Here is a 27,068-nt window from a genome sequence, read left to right as displayed (position 1 = left end):
GCCAGGTTCCCTGGAAGTGATTGTTTAAGAGGAGACACTTGGACCCCTCTGCTGAGTCGCTTACAGAGGATACGGACCTCGATGAAGGGGACCAATCCCCCAGATCTCCGCCTGAGGATGTCTCCTTTGGAGATATCTTGGAAATCTTTAAGCTTAAGGGCGGTTGGTCTTCCCTCCTCCATCCTCTTAGGAGTCCATCTTTCTGAAGGCTTTCAGGACAGGACCATCTACCTCCTGGGCCCCCCCCCCCTGCAGACAAACTTGCAGACCTTATCGCCAGCACGGCATGGAAGGAGACGGATATTGTAGAGCCTGTTCTCAAAAGCACAGACAAATTCCTTAGTCTCTCTTCTGACAAGCAGTTCTGGTCGAAAGGAATGCCAGTTGATGCAATCATGGTAGTTGCTGCCACCAAGAAAGAGCTGGCGGAACAGAGCACATCTGTCCATACCCCCCAACCATGAGTACAGGGCGATTGACAGGCATGGAAAGCGTGTTTTTACCTTAGCTAAATTCGGTCTGTGGGTGCTTAACTACCTGGCACATTTTACCCGACTACAAAGGGACCTGGTCAAGGAGCTTACCACATCCTTTTCTGAGGTACTACCTCCCAGGGAACTAAGTAAGGTGTCCCCCAAACTATCCACACTTTCTTCTCTGGCTAATTCATCCATGAGGCCGATTGCCAACACTACAGAAGGGGCCTCTTGAGCAGCCAGCACAGGCATCACTATTCATTAACATGCCTGGATGCACCTTTGCAGATTTGCAGAGTCCTTTAAGGCATCTTTCACCAGTGCCCACTTCAATGGTTCTAACCTTCTTGGCCTTTTGGTCAAAGAGACTCTTACCTGCAGTGAGCAGGAAGGCAAGAACTTGTCAGCTGCAGGAATCATGTTTTCCACCCCTCAATGCTCCTTTTCCAAGATGCAGCGAGGGGATAGGAAAATATTATTTCAGAAGTCGCAGTCTGTCTTCTAGGATGAGCCCTCTTCCAGAGGTCAGGGGAGAGGGTTCAATGGCAAATGCTGCCCCAGGGGTGGAGGAGGTCTGCAAAATCATGGCTTCAGGGAACCCTTCTCTGAGAAGCCCCAGTAGCGCTCCTGAAGAACTATCCGACTGTCCTGCCCTGGAGGCAGTTGTGGGACATTTGTCTTTGCTCCCTTTGGCCTGGGCAAGTATTACAAAAGTTCGTTGGATGCTAAACATCATTTCCAGGGGTTATTGTAGCCCTTTTCTCAGTCTCCTCCTCTGGTCAGGAGATACATCCCTGAGGCACTACCCCATCAGAGGGAGCTAGCGCTCAAGCTTCTTCGAAAGAGAGACGTCCAAGAGGTCCCCCCCAGGGCAATGAGAATCCGGAACTTACTTTTGCTTCTTTTGGGTGCCAGAGACGATAGAGTCCTGCTTCCAGTCCTGGATCACAGCAGCCTCAATCTCTCTGTCAAGAAGACCAAGTTCTGGATGATCACTGTCCAGTCCATCGTGCCTCTGTTGCACAAGGATGACTGGATGTGCTCCGAAGATCTCCAGGACGTGTACTATCGTATAAAACTAGACAGGCACTCCAGGAGACTTCTCCAGTTTCCAGTAGGGGCCAATCACTACCAGTTCAGGACCCTGTCCTTTGGTCTCACCACAGCACCCAGGTGTTCGCCAAATGCATGGCAGTGGTTGCAGCTCACCTGAGACTGCAGGAATTACAGGTGTTTCCGTACCTCGATGATTGGCTCCTCACAGCTCCCAAGAAGCATCGTCTGGCCACTGCCTCTCATTACCTACTCCAACTATTCGACCAGTTAGGAATTACAGTAAATCTCACCAAATGTAACCTAATTCCATCCCAGAATGTGGAATTCATTGGGATCCAGCTGGACACTGTGTCGGAGATTGCAGCGCTCTCACTCCTCATCAGATCTCATGTTCGATGTCTTCTCAATCTGTCCCATTCTCAGGGCCTTAGGGACCATGGTGGCGGCAATCTATCTGGTGCCGTTAGTCAAGTTCTACATGAAGGTTCTACAATGGACTTTATTGGTTCAGTGGTCTTTCCTGTATCATCCAATGACAACCCCGATCCATCTCACCCCAGACTGCAGGCATATCTCCTTTGGTGGATCCAGTCTTCTGACCTCCTGTCAGGCAGACTATTCTTTCTTCCTCCCCCCAGTGCCACAGTGACCTCGGATGCTTCACTGTTGGGGTGGGGGGGGGTGGGGCATTTACAGGGAAGGATGGTCCAAGGAATGCGGTCCGCTCCAGAGACCAAACTGCACAGTGTCCTGGAGATGAGGGTAGTCCTCTTCACATTGCAAGTCTTTCAGGACTGCCTCCCTCTGAGTAACATTGCAGTTCACATGGACAACATGGCTGTTGTGTGGTACATCAACAAGCAAGGAGGCACACGTTCATATCTGCCTGGTCGTGAGGCCATGAGAGTGTGGGAATGGGCAATGTCCTTGGCACGCTTTCTTATTGCAATGCATATTCCTGGAGAGTCCAGCGTGCTGGCAGACAGACTCAGCAGGGCAATCCTGAGCCCTCAAGAGTGGCCCTAGAATCCTTCACTTGCGAAAGAGATCTTCCTTCGCTGGGTCAGCCAAGCTGCGATCTGTTTGCTTCCCCTCTGAACCACAAATGCAGCCGGTATTTCGCCCTGATTCCCCTAGACAGGAAGTCCCCCAGGGATGCTGTGGTTCATAATCGGCCCCCTGGTCTCCTTTATGCCTATCCTGCCTTACCTCTCATTCCCGGGGTACTTCAGAGAACTCGTCGCCTCAAGGCCACCTCGATCCTCATCACCCCTTTTTGGCCTTAGCAGGTGTGGTTCCCCTTTTTTTGGTCTCATTTGAAGTACCCACCCTGGGTTGTAGATCCCATTCCAGATCTGATTTCCCATCCCTCTCAGCTTCCAATTCCCAACCTCCAGATGCTTTGTCTGACTGCATGGTTTGTCCATTTCCAGTTATCCTGAATCAGCCTAGGCTACCTTGTCCTATTAAGAACATTATCCTGGTCTCTCCACTAGAAAGATTTAAACCAGTAAGTGGAAAAGGTTTTCTATTTGGGCTAAGCAGCACAATTTCAATCCAGCTTTAGCTTCCATTTCAGATATCTTGCTCCTCTTGTCTTTGCTGTTTTAGTAAGGAGCTAGCTTCTCGACTATCAGAGTGCAGTTGACAGCTATTTCCAACGTACATGTTTGCGAGGAACCTACCTTTTCCTCTCGCTTGTGTAAAGAGTTTTTAAAAGGGGTTTTCTGCTCTGACCTCCTGTCAAGGATTTTTCCCCTTCTTGGGACCTTTCCTTTCTGCTGTAATCTCTCACACAGAATCCATTTGAACCTGGTGCCACATGTCGTATCATATTCTTGTCATGGAAGGTGGCTTTTCTAGTAGCCAATACTTCAGCTTAAAGAGTTTCAGAATTGCAGGCTTTTTCTGTCAAACCCCCTTTCCTGGTTTTTCATAAAGACAGAGTGGCCCTTCGAACTAACCCTTCATTCATACCTAAGGTTGCCACAGAAGCAAATCTGAACCAGTCAGTCCAATTGCCAGTTTTATTCCCAAATTTTGCTAATAAATGGGAATATCTCTTGTGTACACTAGATGTGCATAGACAATTACGTTTATACTTAGCTAGGACAAAGAGTTTCCACAGATCTGATCAACTGTTTGTGGCATTCTCTCTTAACAGGGGGTGTCAGGTGGTGTCCAAAATAACTATCTCCCATTGGATTTCAATGTGCATTTCCTTTGCTTATTCATCCAAAGGTGTATCCTTACCAGGTCCAATCAGAGCTCATTCCACTAGGTCAATGACTATGTCAGCTGTCTATCTTACCCGTCATTCCATAGATAACATTTGTGTGGCAGCCACCTGGTCTTCTCCTAACACCTTTGTTAGTCACTACAAACTTGACATTGTCTCCTGGAACAGGGCTTCTTTGGCTCCATAGTTCTTCAGCATGTCATTCCATGAGGCCACCCAGGATTCAGGGTAGCTGGGGACTCTGACGCAAAAGTGAGGAATAGTGACATGGATAACATCAGATAATAAGTTATGCACTTACCATAACTTGGTGTCTTTGTTATCTTATGTCACAATTCATCACTATCCCTCCCTCCATCCTCTGTCCTGTAGGATCTAGAGGATGTGGAGATGTCTTAGCTGGTGATCAAGGTCCTCCAGGGCAAACTCGATCTGAGGGGTTAGAAGGCAGCAAGGGATCAATGGAGTGGGAGAAGCATGAGCCTAGGAGCTGTCTGTAAAGTTGACAGCTTGGATACGATGTTGGATTCAAGACCCAATAGTGATGATTAGTAACAAAGGATAACACAGATGCCAAGTTATGGTAAGTACATCAATCTTTTTATGGCCTCCTAATACAGGTATTTCTGCATTTCTACTAATTTAGCAAACTCAGTCTGAGGGGTAGAAGGTAGCAAGGGATTATGGGAGGGGAAGAGCTTGAGCTCTGGATCTTTCTGAGAAAGTTGCCAGCTCGGATCTGAGGTGGGTTCCAAGACCAATCTGTGATGAATAATGACACCGGATAGCACAGATACTAAGTTCTGGTAAGTACATAACTCTTTTTCTAGATGATTGTCAGTGTTGAAGTGACACCTTGTCCCTATGTGCAAAAGTAGGAGAAAGGGGTTATGGATGGATGGATGGGTGGATGGATGGATTTCAGCATGATGTTGTTATATGTATAATGACCTCCAACATACTACATCACTTTTATTCAGTAATGATTATGTAATAGTCTTTTGCTTTGATGTGCAGCATGCCTCCTCATCCTCTACCTCCAAAAAGACATTCAATTTCTGTGTATAACTCTGATGTTTGATTGTAAGAAAAGTGAAAGAAGCACAGCATATTAATTTATTTTACACTCTTTCTCTTGGAGATGTAGATGTGTCCCTTCTTGCCAAAATAGGCATACTTTTTTTTGCATTTGACATGTAAGTGTCCTTTGCTTTCAAAATCAGCCTGCACCTGACACACACATGCACACAATCAGCCAAAGCCAAAATAATGGAGTGGATCAAAGGCCCAAAAACCAGGGACAGTTTTTAAATATTACTCTGATAGGACAAATAATTTTCATCAACATATATTTTTTGAACAATATGAAGTATGTATGTCATTGTGACTGACTGTAATTTCCAGTGAGTTAACAGAAAATAAAAAAACAGGCAAAAATACAAGGTAATATGGACGGTGACTGAGATATATGGTTGACTGTCTTTATAATAGCTGGTGCTAGTAATGCAATTATCTGGTTGCCTGACAGGATTTTAAAAGGGAACATTAAAAAAAAAAAAAAAGAAGAAGAAACTTCACAGTGTGAAAGTTGTGAAGTTCCCTCCTTGAATTTTGTTATGCAGCTAGTTCACTAATAAAAATTGAACTGTTCAATTTTTATTAGTGAACTAGGTGTATAACATAATTCAAGGAGTGAACTTCACACCCCCCACACTGTGAAGTTTCATCTTGGATTGCTTTTAACCCAGTATAGGTTGTGTACTGGGTTTTCTGAGACTTCGAGGGATACCATGTTTTTTTTTCTTTTTAAAAGGGAACATAACATTAACACACACACACACACACACACACACACACACACACACACACACACACACACACACACAAAGGCTTGTCATTAAATGCCATTTCTCACTAGAACAAAAAATATATGTATAAGAGTTGAAGCCCATCCATCCCAAAGCTGCAGCCTGATGGCATGACAGTGCATGTTTATGCCTTGCACTATCCCAGTTGCTAATGGTCTCCTAAAACCTTTTTGCACCAAGAACCAGTTTCATGTATGACAGTTTTCCATGGACCGGCCATCGCGCACACATAATAAAGTGCATAACATTTATTTATTTATTTATTTGACTTAGTCTTTTTGTCAGCTAATGTGCTTCACAAAATAAAAAATATATATTTTTCCTCATGATGTAAAACTGTGAATTGCTTTGAAAAAAAAAAAAACTTTGTTTCCATTATGTGCCTGATATTTGCTATGAGTGTAGTAATTCTCAAATGTTTGTTAACTTTTGTTTTGTCTGTCATTACTACATCTGTATTCTTACTGATGTTTATAAAATTATAATTTGTCTGTGCTGTAGCTTTTCTCCCCAGGCCTCTGCTGAAAAAGGACCTCGGTCCAGTCAGACTTTCCTGGTAATAAATATAAAATAAAAATAAAAAGTAAGATATAGCAAACTTGCTGGCTGACAGATTCATTGAAAACATTACCCCTCTGTCCCCCCCATCAGTAAATCAGGAGATCCCCAGTACCTGCCCCCTTCCCCTTGTATCTAGGGAACAGGTCATCACTGCTGTCTCAAAGGCAAAAAATACAGCTTCCATGGGACCCGATAACATCCTAGGATGCATCTTACGTGAACTCAGGCAGGAACTTGCAGCACCATTAGGCACCCTATTCAACCAAAGGCTGAGTACTGACTTCATCCCAGCTGAGTGGAGGACAGCCACTGTCATCCCTTTACACAAAGGTGGAGCTTCCAATGATCTCGGAAATTATATACCATCAGCCTAACTAGCCTGATCTGCAAGGCCATGAAATGGATTATCATGGACCTCATTAACAAGGACATTGGCAACCTCCAAACACTCGATCCCACACAGTTTGGCTTCATCAAGGGGAGGTCATGTCTGTTAAATTTGATCGACTTCTTTGAGACAGTCACCAAAGCCGTGGACAAGGGGAAGACAGTGCACACTTCCTACCTTGACCTAGCCAAAGCCTTTGACACTGTTCCCCAGTCAGGCATAATAGATAAACTCTCTCAAATAGGAATCAATCCATATGTTACCAGATGAGTAGCAAATTGGCTCACTGATAGAACCCACCTAGTCATAATAGGGGAAGCCACCTCAAGCAGTAGACCCATAAAAAGCAGCATACCCCAGGGCTCGGTCTTGGGGCCTCTGTTATTTGGGATATACTTTTCTGAGTTGCAGGCCAAAACCAGTGGGCTATGGCTGACTAAGTTTGCAGATGACTGCAAGCTGGGTGCTGTCATCAATTCCCCTAGTGATATGGACATCCTTCAAGAGGGTCTCACTCAGACAAATGACTGGTGCCAGAAACATGGCCTCAAGCTGAATACCAAAAAATGCATCGTCATCCCCTTTGGGGAGAGTGATGTCCCCATAAATTATAACATTAATAACAATATCCTAAGCATGCAATCAGTCAGGAGCATTTTGGGCACCCAGGTCGATAGCAACTTGACTTTTGACCACCATGTTGCTTCCATTGTACTGAAAGTCTTTTACGTGACCCACCTCATAAGTAAGGGTATCTCATCCAGGGACAAGGAGGTCATAACATCCCTGTATTCTCCTTTCAGCATGTACCTTGCAAAGCACATGCAGCAGCTGGAGAGACCACAGAGGTTCCTCACCAGGAGAATCCAGGGCCTCAAACATCTGCCATACACAGGCTAAAAGGCCTATCCCTCTACTCAGTTTCATAAAGACTTCTCAGAGGTGACCTCCGTCTGCATACAAGATGATTACAGACCCCATCTTGATGGGACTGCTGCATATCCACAAGTCAAGTTTCACTCAAGTAACCCACATGCGTGGGCTCAACCTGGTCTGTGACATCAACAAGACTTGTTGACGGGACATATTTGTGTTCTAGGGACTCCCCCATCTATGGAATAGACTCCCTTTCCACATCAAGCAGAGTACCTCTTTACCCCTTTTTAAACGCACCCTGGATAACTGGATGGGAAACAGAAAATATACCCCTAGGATTCCACTCGTGTCCGTGCTGGACAGGGTCATCGGGTGCTGATTTCTCTAAACTTGGGCCAAACTCTTGGCTAGGCTTATATGGATCTCAGGATCAATAGCCTAGTAACCTCCTATGATCTTATAATCCTGTGATAAATTTGTTTACCGAAGAGGCCCGACTGGACTAGAAGTCCATTTTCAGTTGAGACCTGGGGAGAAAAGCTTTAAAGTACAATAAAAAGACAATTGGCAATAATTACACACAAAAAAATGTACATTCTGCTTAACAGCATAACATTGCTCTACTGTGGTCAAGAGGTACGTAAAGGTAATTGCAACCGTATTGACTTTCTAAGTTTATAAGAGCAATATTTAAAATCTGTCCCTATTATTTGGCTCTGTCTAACATACCTTGCAACTGTACAGATTTTCGCCTCATATTTTTAGTCTGTTTCTCTTAAAATTGTTTTTTTCTGGCAAATCACTGGCAGATCATTGAGGTTTGAAGTCAGAAAATAATGACAGACGGCTGTGTTTCAGACTCCATACCCTTCAGAAAACACATGCTAATGCAAAACCTGTATCTCTATCTACTTTTTAAGTTTGTAAGAGCAGTACTTAAATGTGTCCCTATTTCTGGCCTTTGTCCAGATTTTTTGCTCTAAGAGGTTGAGAGGTGTGATCCAGAGTTATTGTATGAGAGGTATGGTAGAGAAGTATGCAAACCTCATTGCTGCTGCCAGGGATCACTCAGACAGTTCAGTCTGACACACACACACACACACACACACACACACACACACACACACCGTCATGCATGCATTCACTCACACACATAAACCCACTCATACATATACATACGCACATTCACTTTTTCGTTTAAAGCCATGCTTGGCGGCCCGGTACCAAATGATCCACAGCCCAGTACCAGACCATGGCCCGGTGACTGGGGACTGCTGTCCTATTAGACAAACTGCAGACCATTTTTGCAGCTACTTCTTTCTTTCACCCACCAGAAACCAGAATCCTTCTATTCCTGCTGCTCTCCCTGTCACAAAATGTGGTATTATTTCTGCTGGCTCTGCCAGACACCAATCAACCTCTTAGCACAAGAAATCCGGGCAAAGCCAAAAATAATGGGGACAGATTTTAGATATTGCTCTTACAGACTTAGAAAGTTGCTAGAATAACAGGTTTTGCATTAGCATGTATTTTCCAAAGGATATGAAGTCCGAAACAGAAATGCTTGTCATTATTTAGTGGCTACAGTATTCAATGATTTGCCAAAAAAAAAAAAAACTTATGAGAAGTGGACCAAAAATATGGGGCAAAAATCTGCAGTTGAGAGGTATGCTCTGCCATACTGGCTGCAGATACATTTTTATTTGGAAAGACAACAGCAAATTCTGGACAGTCATATAAATTACGCATTCACTACAGAAGAATATTTGCTACTAACTGCACTTCTTCTGCTGTGTTTTGTAAAGGTTTCTATTTCTCTTTCTCTCTTGCTCAACTCCCATCCCCCTGGTGGGAGTTGAGCAAGAGAGAGAGAGAGATTGAAATAGAAAGAGACACTACAAAGTTGTAAAACTAACTCCAGCCACTGTTGTTGCAGTCAGGTCAAGAAAGTTGTAGCAATTTGCCTGTAATGGATTACCTCTTTTCTTGTTTCTTTAAAAAAAAAAAAAAAAAAAAACACAAAAATGATTATAACCTAATTTCTCTTAACAGCAGCAGCAAAAACAAAAGTAGATGCTTTTGTTTTTTGAAAAAATAAACCGAAAAAGCACTGAGTTAGGCGCCAAGTGCTGCTACTGTCCTGTCACAGAAGTCTTTATGAATATAGCATGGCTCAGCTAATAGCAAAGCTGGAACAAGTCAGCTGACCTTTATGTCCAGTCTGCAGCAGCAGACGGGTCATAATGACGTGTTTCTAGGAGCTATTAAAAAAAAAAAGAGCTGGTGGGAATGATTTTATAATGAAATATTAAGAAGCCAAAAAAAACAACACTGGCTGTTGTCTTTCAGTCATGAAAAGAGACAGCCAATCAGTAATTCATGCGAGAGGGTCTTGTGAGGCTAAAAATTCAAATGTACAGAAGAAAAGGGTGCAGTAAGGGTGTCTTTAAGATCTGCAGACAACTTCATTTTCATCTTTACCTTTAGATACCTTGCGCTTTCTGCATTTTATGGCTCACCAGTGGTCTACCATCATACGTGGTGCAGTCTAACCTACATAACAGCATCCTGAGAAGCAAATAGTAATCTTGGAAATATCTAAAAATTAAATTAAGTGATGTGTAGCAGGTATGGTAGTAGATGTTTAGATCAAAGTAGCAAATGGAGGAGGCACACGCCACTGTGCCATAGCCTATATCCTCCACTGCATCAGAGCAGAAGCTCAAGTAGCTCCAGTTGCAGAGATGGTCAAAGAAAACAGATTACAATGGTTCGGGCACATGTGCAGAAAAGCAGAAGACACTCGTGAAGAAGATTTGGGGAAGACAGGAAGAAGGCAAGAGGAAAGAGGGACATCTGGCAAAAAGATGGATTGATTGTATGATAGATGATCTGTGGTAGTCGGTTCCCGATTAAGTGATCGAAGACACTTGTCTTCGAACACGTAATTTTTGAACCGAAAACACTAAACCGTGAACGGACATGTCCACATATTTTTTCCTAGGGAAAAAATTCAGTTGGCCGTTCCCACGGTTTGCCCTTTTCCCCAACATTGAGCGATTTCAGAAGTGGTATATTTAGTTAGGGAGGGTGTGTGGGGGGTGCAGCCCCCCACTTGATTAGGATTGTGAAGTTTGTGTTGTTTGGTTGCGGCCTTGTGAATTTTTTCTTTAGGAAAAAATTTGTGGACGTGGCCGTTCTTGGTTTAGTGTTTTCGATGTTTTGGGTTTGAATATTACTCGTTCGAAAACAAGTGTCTTCGATCGCGTAGTATAGACCCTGACAGTCAGGACTGACTATCAAAGAAGGTAGGAGAATGACATTGGCTCGATAGATATGGAGACGGTTGAAGCGGTACTCTGACCCCATGTAGAAAATGGGAAAAAGGGGTTTGATGATGATGATGAAGATGATGCCTTAAAATAGCTTTCTTGTCAAGCAGCCAGTTTTAACTGGATTTTGTGCATTGAAAATTTATGAACATGGATCCAGAAGCCAAGTTTACTGCAATAAAAGTGCAAAATTGAGGAAATATAGCACTTGGGATTTATAGTATTACAGTAATCACACTTTTTCATGAGAGAAGAAAATATGGCACTGAAAAGATCAAAAGTCCTATCAGAAGTCAAATAAAGCTAACTTGTTACTTATTTCTTGAACTATACTTACTAAACAAACATTCAGAAGTGAAACCATTGAAAGTGTTGTTTAAGTACCCGTGATTAAATAGTTCATATCAGGCTGCCTCAGGCTAGTCTGAGGCCAGTGTGGGGAAGGAAATGACACTGCTACTGTCTGCACATGGAGATTTTACTTTGGTTTCTTTTGTCCACTAGTCATATAATTTTACTTTGATTTCTGTTGCATTTATGCTTCACTATTTTCAAACAGTTCTAATACCACAAAGCAGTGTTTCCATTTTTGCAGATTTGTAAAGATGTTTGTGCTCCCCAAAGGTTGCATTTTTGATATTTCACTTAAGAAACAGAACTTTGTAATATGCTGAAGCTTTCAAGCCTGAGACTTTGTAATTTATATTTTGTGGCTTGTTCACTGATTAACAGCATACGCACATATCTTTGTACTTTCTTTTCTGAAGTAAGTTCTCAGCCATTTTATAAACAACATTAATGTGTCTGTCTCCTGCATTTCTTGTTTAGGTGCACATTGACACCAAGAGTGCTTCACAGATGTTTGAACTAATCAAAAAGAAAGTAAATCACACAGATGCTTACCCTCATTTGTTATCAATACTGCATCACTGCTTGCAGATGTCACGTAAGTTAATAGTTTTGTTTTCCTTTAAATCATTGTTTCCAGCAAAAAACTGTTAAAATTATCCCTCATATGAGGAGTTAAACTGAGGTCTGCATGACTTGGTGGTAGTTAAGGTTGATGCGAATTATCGTATGGTACTTATCAAAAAAAAAAAGTAGGAGAATGTCCCTGATGGCCTAGCCAAATTTCCCCTAATTAGTACAAATACTGCCTTAGGCCTGTCCTAAAAAAAGACCATCATTCTAGCGGGAATAACCTGGTCAACAAAGGGTAAGTAAAATAAATAATATAAAACCGTCCTTACAAAACTACAGCTATGCCCTTGTGTAATAAGTACGCATAGCAATCCATTCTTGGCATCACTTGAGTTTGTAGTTTAAAAAAAACAGCTTGCATACCTATTTATTGCTCTAAACTGTAGAGTGTTTAAGATATTTTTATTGATGTCATTTCTGAATTAATTTACTTTTTTCATTTGTAAACTGTACTTCACTTAAAGCATTTTTTTTACATTTCTCTCATTTTTGTCATTTTGATGTTTATGAATCATGCAAAAGCAAAAAACACAGCATCAATGGGACCAGACGGTGTCCCGGGCTGCGTCCTATATGAACTCCAAGAAGAGCTAAACCCAAACATAAAACTACTGCTCAATCTCAGCCTTACTACAGGATATGTACCCAAAGAGTGACGTACAGCAACAGTGGTCCCTCTCCACAAAGGTGGTGCCTCAACGGACCCTGGAAACTATCGCCCCATAAGCCTGACTAGCTTGGTCTGCAAAGCTATGGAAAGGATCATCACGGACCTCATAAATAAAGATATTGGGGACCTACAGACACTGGATCCTACCCAGTTTGGCTTTGTTAAGGGCAGATCCTGCCTCTTAAACCTGGTCGACTTCTTTGAAACAGTCACCAAGGCCATTGACGAAGGGAAGGTGGTCCACACAGCCTACCTGGATCTCGCAAAAGCCTTCAATACAATACCCCACTCGGGCATTATAGATAAGCTCACTAGCTTAAATATAAACCCCTATGTCACTAGATGGGTTGCAAACTGGCTCAAGGACAAAACCCACATGGTTAGAATTGCTGGAGCCATGTCAGACTCCAAACCATTACAAGTGGCGTCCCACAAGGCTCAGTCCTGGGACCTCTCTTGTTCGGTATATATTTCTCTGAGGTACAGGCCAACACAGAAGGACTGTGGCTGACCAAGTTCGCAGATGACTGCAAACTGGGCGCCATAATCGACTCTCCAGCCGACACAAGCATCCTCCAGAAGGGCCTCATAGAAACAGACAACTGGTGCTAGAGCCATGGCCTCAAGCTAAACGCCAAAAAGTGTATAGTCATCCCCTTTGGCAAAAACAAAGTGCCCACAAATTACCACATAGGTGGTAATCCATTAAGTACAGAAGAAGTCATTAGGGACCTGGGGACCCAAGTTGATAGCAATCTCTCATTTGACAACCACGTGGCCAAAGTGGTTAGAAAAACATTTTATATAGCCCACCTAATCATGAAGGGATTCACATCTAGATTAGGGGAGGTCATCGTGCCTCTGTACTCATCCCTCATCAGGCCCATAATTGAGTACAATGCCCCTTTTGGGGTGTACCTTACCAAACACCTGCAGCAACTGGAAAGACCCCAAAAGTACCTCACCAAGAGGATCAAAGGGCTCAAACAGATGCCATATGCTGCCCGGTTAAAGAAACTCCAGCTCTACTCAGTGGCATACCGCCTGCTCAGAGGTGACCTGTGCCTGACGTATAAAGCCATGTCCAACCCGGAATTAAGGGCCATGCTGCACCTCAAAAATCCAAATCCCATCGAGCTACACGCCGAGACTTGAACCTCAGCACTGAAATAAATAGGACATGCTGGAGGGACAGATTCATAACCCAGAGGCTCCCTTCACTCTGGAATAAAATCCCAGTCCAGGTTAGGCAGAGTCCCTCATTGACTGTCTTCAAGAGGAATCTTGATGAGTGGATGGGAGATCGTAGGTTTACCCCGGGTATCACTTCTGTGTCATTGTTAGACAGAGGCACAGTATACTAACCTCGAAAAAGGGCATAGCAAAATTAATTTAAAATGGGTGGCGAAAGCCAAACATACTCTGGCTAGGCTTATAAATGCCCTAGGGCAGATAGCCTAGTATGAACCTATGAACCTAAGATTCTCTGTATTTTGTAAGAGGCATATAAATGACCTGTTCTTATTTCCAAGATGTGATTTAAAGTTAGTATGTGATTACTGAGCCTGTTTAAATAGTATATTAGGCTTGTGGTATGGTGTAGCTCTTCCCACAGTATATATGCACAAATTCATATATATGTAAGCACTGGAGGAATGGCAAGGATGCTGAATAGCAGTATTAGGCTTGTGGTATGGTGTAGCTCTTCCCACAGTATATATGCACAAATTCATATGTATGTGAGCACTGGAGGAATGGCAAGGGTGCTGAATGGCAGTTTGTTAGCCGAATTCTAGTTCTTTTGTCAGCTCTCCACAGATGAGGATGCTTGCTTGATTTCAGCTGAAAAGGGGGAAATGAAAAACCAAAAACCTAATATGGAGAATGGACAGTTACCAATGATATGGAGAGAAAATTATTTAAGTATTAGTGATGTTGTCAATGGAAAAGTATGCTAAGAACCTTAAGAAACAAGTAGGGGCCACCATCTTCAAACAGAAGTACGAAACAGGCTCCCGAATATTTACAAAGAATTATTATTTGAAAGCAGAAGTCAACCACTTGAAAGAGCAGACAGATACAGTGGATATAAAAGGGGTACACACCCCTGTTAGCCAGGTTTTTGTGATATAAAAAAATGAGACCACAATATATAGTTTCAAAAAGTTTCCCACCTTTAATGTGACCTATAACCTGTACAATTCAATTGAAAAACAAATCTGTTAGGGGAATAAATATAAAAAAATAAAAAAAACGTACAATAAGCTAGTTGCATATATGTGCACACTTTTAAACTAATACTTTGTTGAAGCACCTTTTGATTTAATTACAGCATTCAGTCTTCTTGGGTAGGTGTTTATCAGCATGGCACATCTTGACCTGGCAATATTTGCCCACTCTTCCTTACAAAAGTGCTCCAAATCTGTCAGATTGTGAGGGAGTCTCTTGTGCCCAGCCCTCTTCAGGTCACCCCACTGATTTTCTATTGGATTTAGGTCTGGGCTCTGGTTGGACCATTCCAAAACTTTAATTTTCCTTTGGTGAAGCCATTCTTCTGTTGATTTGGATGTATGCTTGCGGTCATTGTCGTGTTGAAAGGTGAAATTCCTCTTTTACAAGTTACATTTGTTAATAGGAAAATAATTAACAAGGGGGGTTACATGTTTAACACTGACATTCTAGTACAGCAATAATAATTGTGAACTTTTAGACATCAGAATGTTAAATTAAGTCACTTAGTGTAGCCGCAGACTAAATTGTTAAAAATAACATTATTGCCAAAGGGGAAGGAAATGTACAAGTATAAATTCTTTGACAAAAGTTGTTTTGACTGAATTCACATTCTTTCCAGTTGTAACAATGTAAACATCCCAGATAAACTTAAAATAAGCAGTAGATTTAATGAGTCTGCATTATAAGAGGGACAGGTTTGTTCATACACATGTATAGTATTAAAATAGTTATTTCCTGATATGTTTTCAAAGGGTGGAGATGTAAAGACAAGGTAGGCAAATATCCGCAGAATATTTATCACTGACCTTAGGATGTACTTCACTGGCTTCTGGTTGGAATGAAAAGCAATCTTACTTTAACAAAGGGGGGGGGGGTAGGTTTGGCATAATGGCTAAGGTCATCACCTCATAGATGCAAAGCACAGGTTTTGATTATGATCTCAGGTTATTGGCAAGTCTTAAAACAACCCTTCAGAGCAGTTAGGCTAGTATCCTCCTATGAACCTAAAAATAATTATTTAAGGTCTTGTCTTCAAGACTCTTGACAGGTAGGAGATACAAGTTTTTCTTCAAAAAAAGAAGAAAAAAAAACTTTTTATTTAAATTTTCCATAAAATATTTTAAATTGCACTTGTAGTAACCTGTGTGGTGAATCTTTTTTTTTTGTACTTCTCTGCTTTTTGTCCATGGTTTAGTCAAAAGTTATCTGTCTGAATTTTTTGGTTTGTTCTGAGACGTTAGCCTTGTAGTTTCATTGCAGTTGTGTGAAGATTGTGTATTACTGCAAGATTTTGGCATTGTTTATACATTGTACTGCACTTCTATTTCCATAAGTAGAATTACATGTAAAAAGTAACTTTTTTATATTTTGAACCCAGTCTGCTGCCTCAGTCATGTAGCTTCTTTCACAGTTGTGGCAGGCTGTGATCAAGCCTCATTTGGTCATTTATTACACTGTTACTGGTACACTTCTGCATAGTCTGGTGCTTTAGTCTGTGTTAGGATTGCAGTACTGGCAGCAGTATTGTGAATTCAGCTCCAGGATTTGAGCGTTGGTGCTTTTTATAGGTATACATACCTGCTTAAAATTGTTTTTCAGTAGTCTGGTGCCTTAATCTCTGGTGACACTGCAGCTGTGGCAGTATTGTGAATTCTGCTCAAGGATTTGTGCTTCAGTACTTTTTATAGCTGTATATACCTGCTTAAAGTTGCATTCCAGTTTACCTTGCTACTGTTTTTACCCCCTGTCCTTTGAGTCAGCCTCCCCCCATGAGACATTAAGGTAAAAGTTACTGAAATTCTAACCCCAGTACTTGAGCTCCAGTTTGACTTATTTTCTCAGCCCTACCATGCTTATCTTGTGGTTTTAAAAGGCTGCGTTTCTGGCTTATCCCATTTGTAGTAGCCTGACTTCCAAAGTCTCTCCCTCCCCTCTTTCATTGCTTTTGTCTGTTGTATAGCCTGTTTAAGAACTTTCTCACCCATTGTTTTCCATATATCCATCATACTAATTGCTCCGCCAGCAAACCAGTATTGCATTTGAATAAACCCCTTACTACAGATAGTCTCCTGCTCATTTTCCCAGAACTTCCATCTGCTTTGCACCATCGCTACACTGTGAGGGGGTCCTGAGTTAATCCTGCTCCATCCTTTATGGATAAGAGATTTATGTTATTGTTTTGCACTTTTATTTATTTATTTATCATTTGTTTACTGGGAAAGACCAGCTGGGATAGAGCCCATTTTCAGTGGAGGCCCGAGGAGAAATGCTCCAGACGCATGTAATGTGGGAGGAAACCAGAGAACCCAGAGGAAACGCACGCGAACACAGGTAGGGAATGCAGACTTTGCACAGAAGGCACCCCAGCTACGAATCGAACTGGAGAATCTCTTCCTGTAAGGTGACAATGCTTACCACTGCTCTGTCCAGTGGTATGGCACTTCATTTAAATGTTTAGAGTACTGCTGCTTTATTTTTGCTTTATTTGTTGATTTTACCTTTAGGTCATTCTGAAGGTCCCTAATACTTGAAATTGCTTTGTCAAGTTAGTTTAAGTTGTTTTGTTGTAACATTACACCCTCAGGCAATATTTCTTGATGTTATAATATCTAGAGGTTAGCAGTACCCTGTACAGACACAAAACCCAAAAGTAGATCTGTCTACAAAAAAGTTCTCTTAGAACTGAAAACTGTAACTTAGTGCGGCTAAAAGAAAGCTGTTGCACAGTGAAAAGCTCAGAGCAGTAATTTGCACATTGAAGTTTTGTTCCACTGTCTTTCTGTTTATCTTGCTATTGTTTTTTCCCCATTTCTTTGATTCTGCCCCCCCCCCCCCCACACCATACACACACACTCAGACATTAAGCTAAAAGTTTCTGAAATTGTAACAATAGGACTATAAGACTGGAGCTCCAGTTTGAGTTTTTCTCTCTCTTATCTTGTTGTGTTAAAAGGCTGTGTCTCCGGTTTTCCCCCTTGTAGTAATATGACTTCTAGAGTCCCTATCTCCCCTATTTCATTGCTGTTGTGTATCCTGTTTAAGTACTTTCTCACCCAATGTTTTCCATAAATTCATAATACTAAGTGCCCACCCTGCAAACCAATGTTGCACTTGAGTAATCCTCCCTTACTACAAATCACCTCCAGCACATTAAACAGCACTACTGTCAAATAGCACTACTATTATATCTTAGCACAATCTAACTTAGTCTAGTGCCAAACCACAGAGATCACCCAAGGAGACCTGTATATAATCCAGTCCATAACCTACAGTAGCCTTCCCAAATGCAGTTTCCAAATATCTCCATAGCCAGACTGGTAGATATTGGCTTCCTGAGACAATGTAGCAATTGCCTAATTTTCACAGACAACCAATTAATCCTTAAAGAATCAAGCACAGTATGTGAGAGATGCACATATACAGTTTCACTGGAGGCAAAAATCTCACATACAGACAAGGTTATCAAGAACACATCCACTACATCCACTACACATATGTCCACCACATGCATAGACCATCATCAAACATTTGTGCTGTAAAGATGACCTGGTTTAAAGCAGCAGAAAGCACCCCTGCTTTACCAGGCTATAACTCATTCCAAACCTTTCGGCCCCAGAACATGCACCGACACTCCAAACGTGGTGGTGTCTCCATATTCATAAAGGATATGCACACCTCCAGACCAGTAGCACAGCGTAACGCATCTGAAATACTCCAGGTACAACTAACATTGGGTAAGACGGCGATTCAGGTCATAGCCTGCTATAGGTCCCCAACCATGTCCCACGACTCACTCCACATTCTTAAGCACTCTGGAAACTATTAAGATCCGACCCAACACACTCATACTAGGTGACTTCAGCTACCCCTCCATCAGCTGAGAAAACTACTCATGCACCAATGCACTGGCCCAATGCTTCCTGGAATTCATCAATTCTAATGCCCTGTTCCAGCTCATTCTTACTCCTACTAGAGGAAGCAACATCCTTGACTTGGTTATTACTAACATGGACAACCATTGCTCTACATCAGTAGTCAATTTCTCCCTGGTTAGATCCGACCACAAACTAATCACCATGGAAATCCACATCTCACTCACCCCCCTCGTAAAGGTATCCACTATGGAAAACCTTCTCCAAAGTTGACTTTGGACTCCTAAAAACAGAGTTGGCTAACTTCACAGCCTATGCCAATGGAAAATAGATGCATGACTGCCAAATCATACACCAGTGCACTGTACGAACATGTACATAAATGCATGGAACTAGCCATACCCAAAAGAACCAAGACGCTCTCCTCCAAAAAAAGGAAGTCAATCTGGTGGTCCCCTGGCATTAATAAACTCTACAACAGAAGGAAGAAACTGTTGCAGAAAAAGGTGAAGTCATAAGACTGGAAAAATTGCCTTAGTAGACTCAACAAAAAGTTGAGATCTGTCATCAAAACCTCCAAAGCCAGCTATGAAGGCAGAATTGTGGCAGACACTAAAAACAAATACAAAGCCTTTTATAGTTATATCAAGAATCTCCATGGCAATACCCAGAATTGCTCTGAGTTACTGCACAATGGTACCTCCTATACTGAGCCAACAGATATTGCCAACATACTGGCAGACAGATTCAGTGCCAACTTTACTCCTCCCCCCAAAGGACCAATCTCAATACCGGAAGAATGCCAGGCACCCAGCATTACTGCAGCACAGGTTAAAACTGCATTGTCCAAGGCCAAGAATACAGCTTCCATGGGACCCGACAATATCCCTGGCTGTGTTCTACATGAATTACAAAGTGAATTGGCACCACATCTGTGTGCCCTGTTCACACACAGCCTCACCTCAGGCTTTGTCCCTTCTGAATGGTGTACTGCTACATTCATCCCTCTCCATAAAGGAGGAGTGACTACAGACCCTAGAAATTATCGCCCCATTAGCCTAACAAGTCTGATATGTAAGGCTATGGAGTGCATCATCATGGACCTAATTAACAAGGATGTAGGGAATCTCCATACTCTAGATCCCACGCAATTTAGTTTTGTGAAAGGTAGATCATGCCTGATGAACCTGGTTGACTTTTTGAGTCAGTCACCAGAGCTGTGCATGAGGGTAAGGCACTTCATACAGCCTACCTTGATCTGGCCAAGGCCTTTGATACCATTCCTCACTCAGGAATTATTGATAAACTCACCAAACTAGGTATCAACCCCTATAAAGTTAGGTGGGTTGCAAATTGGCTCACAAATAGAACCCACAGTGTGAAAGCAGTGGACTCCAATTCAGACTGCCGACCAGTCACGAGTGGAATCCCACAAGGATTGGTCCTGGGTCCTCTCCTGTTTGGCCTCTACTTCTCAGAAGTCCAGGCCAACACGGAGGGACTCTGGCTGACCAAGTTTGTAGACGATTGCAAGCTGGGAGCCATTATTAACTCCCGAAGTGATGCACACATCCCAGAGGAAGGCCTCACTGAGACCAATGACTGGTGTCAATACCATGGCCTTAAGCTTAATGCCAAAAAATGCATAGTCATCCCCTTTGGGAAAAACTCAGTTCCCACTAATTACCACATTGATGGGAGCCCACTGAACACTGAAGGAGTTATAAGAGATCTGGGGACACAGGTTGACAGCAACCTCTCCTTCGACCCCCACATTGCCACTGTGGTCAGAAAGTCCTTCTATGTGGCAAATCTCATTATCAAGGGTTTTCCATCCAGGAAGAAAGATGTCATCATTTCTCTCTACTCTTACCTCATTAGACCAACCATAGATTTTAATGCCCCATTTGGCATGTACTTCACTAGACAACTGCAGCACTTAGAGAGGTCACAAAAGTACCTCACGAAGAGGATCATAGGCCTTAAACACATGCCCTACATGGACAGACTCAAAAAACTCCAGCTATTTTCTGTCTCATATCATCTACTAAGAGGCGATCTATGCTTGTCTTACAAAGCCATGTCTGACCCAGCTCTGCTAGAAATGCTACATCTAAAGAAGTCCCAGTAGCTCCACACCACACGCTCCAGAGACCTCAATCTCATTACCACAATCAACAGAACACGCTGGAGGGACAGGTTCATAACCTAGAAGACTGCCCATGCTCTGGAATAGACTTCCCATACATGTCAAGCAGAGCACCTCACTGGCCCTCTTCAAGAGAAATCTTGATGAGTGGGTGGGAAATAGAAAGTTCACCCCAGGGATCACTCCAGTGACTCTACTTGATAGAGGCACAGGGAACTGACGTTGGGCGGCACAATGTCAGGGCACTTCTATGGGCTAGGCTTGTAAAGGCTCCAGGGCCAGTAGCCTTGAACACACCTATGAACCTGTGCTGTGGCATTAAAAAAGCAGTCTTGCCAAACCTCAGAGACCTCCTAAGCCTATAAATAGCAATGCCTATACTCAGCAATTTCTAAAGCATTCACCAAAAGCAACACAAAACACTGCACATATGCCTAAACCCAATGGAGTTTGAAGAGCAAAGCCCATAAGGCAAACCAACGCATTATCCAGGATTCTTGTCTTAGGGGATTCCATTGTACAACACATAGATGCCCCCACTCACCAGACTGAACAAGGAGAAGATAACGGTTACTTGCTTATCTGGAGCCAGAATCCACCAAGTTATGCATGCACTCAAGTCACTACACCACAGGTACTAGTATGATTCTATCAAAATCCATGCAAGTGTGAATGACAAGAGACATACTTCCCTGGACTATATGAAGAGAGGCATTGTTGGTCTCTCTGAATATGTGTCTCAGGTAGGTATGTGGGTTGCATTGAGCAGAATTCTACCTTTACCAGGGATGATGCCACAGTATGAACAACAGATGATTGACTTCAGTAGTTGTGCTAGTTTCTGGTGTCTTTCCAGGGTGATTCAGTGTTTGTTAGCCTGGGAGGACATGGTTAGCAAACCACGTTACTTTGCAAAGGATGGGCTGTACTTGTTTCCCTTGACTTCAAAATATTGGCTAAAACTTATCTACCCAGTTAGAGCCTTTTTTAGGTGAAGTCAAATTGACATACCTACAATCATAGCAAATAAAGCCCAAATAAACTTAAAGGTGTTACTGTTCAGTGCTAGGAGGCTTAACAAGAAACCCCATACCCTACAAGCTCTCCTTACTCTGGAGAATATAGACATTTGTCCTGTTAACAATATATGGTTTAAATCTGCAGAAAGTAATCCAGCAGTGCAAGTCTTCAGTGACTTCCACACATTTAGACCATCATCTGCATAGACAGGGACAAAAGATAGGGGAGTCTCAATCTATATTAGCAACAAGTATAACTCCGTGTTGGTTAAACCGGAAGATGCCCTGGAGTTTATCCACATGCGAATCACCATAGACAGAGTCTATAGATCACCCTCTGTGTCCCCAGAATCCCATAGCTCTTACCAAGCCCTTCTGGAGACACTCACCATTAAACCAAATACCCTATTCATGGAAGGCTTTAATTATCCCTCTGTAGACTCCCTCGTACTTGCGCACATAATTACTGGACTTTAGTAGCACAAATACTCTTAACCAGAAAGTGCACACACCCACCAGAGGTTCAAATGTAGTGGAACTGGTACTCACCAGTATGGGAGAGTGCTGCACCCTTCCCGTGACCACAAAGCTGTCTCTTTCAAAATAAAACTCAGCTTGGTAACACTGTCAAACCCTCAACAGTTAGGAACTATTGCAAAGCAGACTACATCCTATTAAGCGATAGTTTGTCAAAATTTGTTTTTCCTCCCAGTCCCGAGTTCACAGCAGCCTATGTAGAATTGTTCTCAGAGGCCCTGAACAACCACATAAATGTCTGTATACAGACTGCTGTATCTACTAGAAGAAAGTCCAAAACAAATCACACTGGTGGAATCCTGAACTTAATACAGCATATAACAAAAGGAAAACTGCAAGGCCCTCTACAGCTGTGTCCAAAACCTCAAACAGCTTTCCTGCCAACAGAGAGAGGGAGCAGCTGCGCCTACTACCTCTGATGTTCCCCTTGAGGTCGGTGAAGACCTGGTGGTACATTTGTAGGTCAGGTCCACTTCTTCAGCTGGTATCTCTGGGGAAGCCGCCAAGGGTTCAGATCCTAGTACGTCCAAGACAATGCAGACTTCTATATTGTACGACAGAGGGGACATGGCTTGTTCCACTGGAGGACTCTGGTAACATTCCTGTTGTTTTGACTAGGGATCCTTTGCTGTCTACACCGGATGATAGGCCTACGTTGAGTTCCTCTTCTTTGTTTTCTCATACTGAAAGACATGTTAAGAAAAGAAAAAAAGACAAAGCATCCGAACGTCCCTTCCACCTCTCAGTCTGATTGGGATGCCTTTTCCCAGGGTCTTATTACGGCCGTGATGGGTTTGAAGCCTTCCTGTTCTTCTCTCCCTCTTCCTGCCTTCACTTCTTCTCCTGTGCAGGCTCCTGGACCTCAGGTTCTTTCCTGTGATTCTGTGGATTCCTCCTCTGATGAAGACGTCCTTGCATACTCCACTCAAAGTACTTCCCCCCTGGAATATGTTTCTCCTGAAGAGGAGTATAATGAGGGATATTCCCCAGTTGAAGGACTTTCCTTTGGAGAAACAATAAGTTCTTCAAATGGGATTGCTCGCAGATTTCTGAGGAAGAGAAGTGTTATTATGATCTGCTACAAATGGAATTTCTCACTTCCTCTGCAGTTCCTCTAGTCCTTCCAGCTTTCCTGGATGTTTTTGCTTCTTCCTCCAAAACACCTGACTCCCAGGCCCCTGCTCCCAAGAGGGCTGATAAATTTTATAAAGTGCCAGAGGACTGAACGTTTCTCTATAAGTGCTCCTCTGCTGATACAGCTGCGATCTCCATTGTTTCTCATAAATCTTCTCACTTGTCTCCTTCTGCCAAGCTTTTTCCTTCTAAGGAAAGCAAAATTCTTGAGAGACTGTGTAAGAAGGTATATAATTCTTGTACTTTCGCTATTAGAGCTATTAATTACCAGACAGATATGTCTCAATATTCTTTGGCTTTGCTTTCTCAGGCTTCACAGGCTTTGGCTCAGTTACCAGACTTGGAGGTTAAGTCACAGGTTCTCTCACTTTTGTATGCATCTTCTCAGGTAGCTAGATGTTCCATCAAATGCAGCCATGATGCTGTAGAGCCATCCTCCAGAGTTGCTGCTTCTGTCTCTGTGCTTAGGAGACATTCTTGGTTAAGGCTTCAGTCATTGCCTGATGACATAAAAGTGAAGTTACTGGATGCCCCCGTTGATAAGTCTGCTCTTTTAGGTTCGACTGCTGCAAAACTTTTTAAAGCTCTACAGGAAAAAGGAAAGGAAAGGAACTTCAGGACTTAAAACACTTATTTGTCTCACCAGTTCCCAAGTTCCATAGGAATTTACCTGCCAAAATATCCTTTGTTAGCAGACCTGCTTGTTCTTCCTTCACTTTTTCTTGTGGTGCTCGGGCTAAGAAGTCCACTAAGAGACCCACTCAATCAAAAACTACTGCGTCTGCTCCTCCTTCTCAGCAGCCCTTTTAGGCCAGGCCCAGTTCTCTGTGACAACCACTCCTGTCTTCCAAGTCATACACCTCTTTCTCTTACCTGTCTCTTTCCTTTCCACCCTGGGCAAAAATTACTCAGGACGTTTAGTTTTTTTCCATCATCCAAAAAGGTTACTTTATGACTTGGAAGACTCTCCCTTCTTTCATGGGGGATTCCTAAGCCCCCCCCCCCCCTCCTGTCAGCTTCATCTGTTTCCTCAGTGCCTATCTCAGCTGCTTTCTCAAGGCACTATTCAGCTTGTACCTCTGTATTAGAGAGGAATGGGGTTTTACCCCAGAATATTTTTGGTTCCATGAAAGGATGCTCTTGGAGACCAATTCTTGACCTCTCCCACTTAAAAATGTTCCTAGTAGTGCCTTCTTTCCAGATGCTGTCACTTCAGACACTCTTTCTCCTGAGTTCTTCTCAATCTTTCACGGCTTCTCTAGATCTCAAAGATGCTTACCTGCATATCCCCATTCACCTTTAGTACATGAAATTCTTACGTTTCTTGGTGGGGTCTTTGCACTTTCAGTTTTCTGCCTTGCCTTTTGGTCTTTCCACTGCCCCAAGGGTTTTCACAAAGTGCTTGGCCCTAGCCATTGCTTTCCTGAGGGTCCAAGGGGTTCAGCTTTATCCTTATCTAGATGATCTTCTTTTTCTGGCCAACAGTTCGGATCAGTTGTCTCAAATTTTTGTGAAGGCCATTCATCTTCGTCAGGGCCTAGGGTTCACAAAAAAAATTCAAAAAGTCTAGTCTTACTCTATTTCAGGATCACATCTTCTTAGGGTGCAGGTTTAGGACAGATCTGATGATGGTTTTCCTGCCTGCAGACAAGGTTCTCTCTCTTAAGTCCTTCATTGGCCAGGGAATTTCTGAGACTTCTCAGATTCATGGCTTTCACGATTCCCATGCTGCCTTTGACAAAGCTTCACATGAGGAGGTTTCACTGGTTTCTAAAGACAACCTAGTCTCAACATGCTTACCTTCTAGATGTCCTGGTTCCTCTCCTCCCCTGTTTGAAAACAGATCTCCACTGGTGCATTCAACAACTGTCTCTGAATCTGGGCCTTCCTCTTCTCTTACCCCAGCCTTTTCAACAGCTGTTCACAAATGCCTCAGACATAGGCTGGGGGGAAACCTTTGCTTCCAGGAAGGTTCAGATTCTCTGGGCTCCATCTCAGCAGCGGGAACACATCAACATCCGAGAGATGAGTACTCTAATTCTAGCCTTGCAAACCTTTCATCCTCTTTTCCTACCAGGTCCTCTGAAAATTTTTACAGACAATACCACCGTTGTGTGGTACATAAGCAGGGGGGACCAAGTCTTTCTTTGCAAGTTAGCCCTCAAGGCATGGGAATTAGCGATCCAGTACAAAGTAACCCTTCATGCTGTTTGCCTACCCTTGGTTCAAAACTCTGTGGCAGACACTTTAAACAGATCCATGACACAATCCCACAAATGGATGCTTGACAGGAATGTGTTCCTGGATCTAGTTCACTGGTGGGGTACTCCACATCTGGACCTCTTTGCCTCCCCACAAAACAGACAACTTCCTCTCTTTTGTGCCAGGGTCCCACATCCTCTGGCTTTGAAGGTGGACAGCCTATCTATCTCATGGAAAGGGATGTTTCTTTATGCATCCCCCACACTTCCCTCTAATTCAAAAAGTGTTGCTAAAAATTCAGCAGGACAGACCAAAAATCTTGTTGGTGACTCCCTTTTGGCCAAGACAGCATTGGTTCCCTCCTCTTCTGCAATTAGCCAAGGGCAATCACTACAGGTTGCCTCACCGGTGGACTTACTCACACAAGACAAGAGATCCTTGATTCATCCACATCTGTGAGCACTACAAATGACCTTGTGGGTGATCAATTTCTGATCCCTTTCAGGCATCCTTTTTCACAGGACATGCTTAGGGTTTTGCAGGAGGCCAGGAAACTCAATACTAGGGAATCTTACATTTCCAAATAAAAAAAGATTTTCTATCTGGTGCCTTAAAAGAAGTCTAGCTCCACTATCCGTGGACATTCCAATTGTACTTTTTACTTGTATGAATTACTTAGTAGTGGCCTGTCATATTCCTCAGTGAAAGTCCACTGTTCTGCTCTTTCTGCTTGTCTGCCATTAACACCTCCTTTAGCCTCCAGATTGGAGGATAAACTTTTTCTTAAAGGTATCCTACATATCAAACCTCCCAGGAAACCAGTGCCTTCTCCTTGGAATCTTAACTATGTGTTAGAGAAGCTAACTCTGTCTCCTTTTCAGCCTGCAGCCTCAGCTCCTCTAAAGTTTTGCACTTGGAAAATTGTGCTTTTGGTAGCCTTAACATCTGCTAGGAGAGTCTTTGAAATTCAGGCCTTGATGGCATCCACTCCTTTCTTGGTTTTCCACAAGGACAGGGTGTCTTTGTGAACTAATCTTTCTTTCATGCCTAAAGTAATGAATGAGTTGTCTCTTAATCAGTCTATCCTATTGCCCACATTTTTCCCTTTTCCTCAATCCTCTAGAGAGAATTTTGCATACATTAGATGTACATAGGCAACTCAGGTTTTACCTTGACAAGACAAAAGCTATTAGGAAGTCAGATCAGCTTTTTATGTCTTTTCATCCCAGGGCTCTGGACTTACCTTTTTCTAAACAAACTATTTCATCTTGAATTTCTAAAGCTATTGTGTTTTGTTGTGTTTTTCATGGAAAATCACTGCCTCCTTCTGTCAGAGCCCATTCCACCAGATCGGTTGCTTCGTCAGGGGCTTTCTTTAAAGGCCTGGATACAAATTCCATTTTGGAGGCTGTTATTTGGTCATCAGTCCATACTTTTACCAAACATTACTAGTTGCAAACTATCTCTAGGCCCAGG

General features: G+C 42.8%; 1 protein-coding gene across 3 annotated transcripts in view; it reads left to right on the top strand.

Annotated features, from left to right (window-relative positions):
* Nucleotides 1-27,068, top strand: part of DAAM2 (dishevelled associated activator of morphogenesis 2) — a 3,932,565-nt gene that overhangs the window by 1,820,816 nt on the left and 2,084,681 nt on the right. For all 3 annotated transcript variants that reach the window (XM_044084849.1, XM_044084851.1, XM_044084855.1), the window contains exon 10: nt 11,625-11,742. In XM_044084849.1, the coding sequence (XP_043940784.1) occupies nt 11,625-11,742 (118 nt within the window). The remainder of the gene's footprint in view (nt 1-11,624; nt 11,743-27,068) is intronic.

This window comes from Protopterus annectens, chromosome 1.part1 (assembly GCF_019279795.1).
Source record: "Protopterus annectens isolate FY-2018-M chromosome 1.part1, PAN1.0, whole genome shotgun sequence".
NCBI classification, from domain to species: Eukaryota; Metazoa; Chordata; order Ceratodontiformes; family Protopteridae; genus Protopterus; species Protopterus annectens.
Note: the sequence above shows the minus strand (reverse complement) of the source record. Positions and strands in the feature narration are given on the sequence as shown.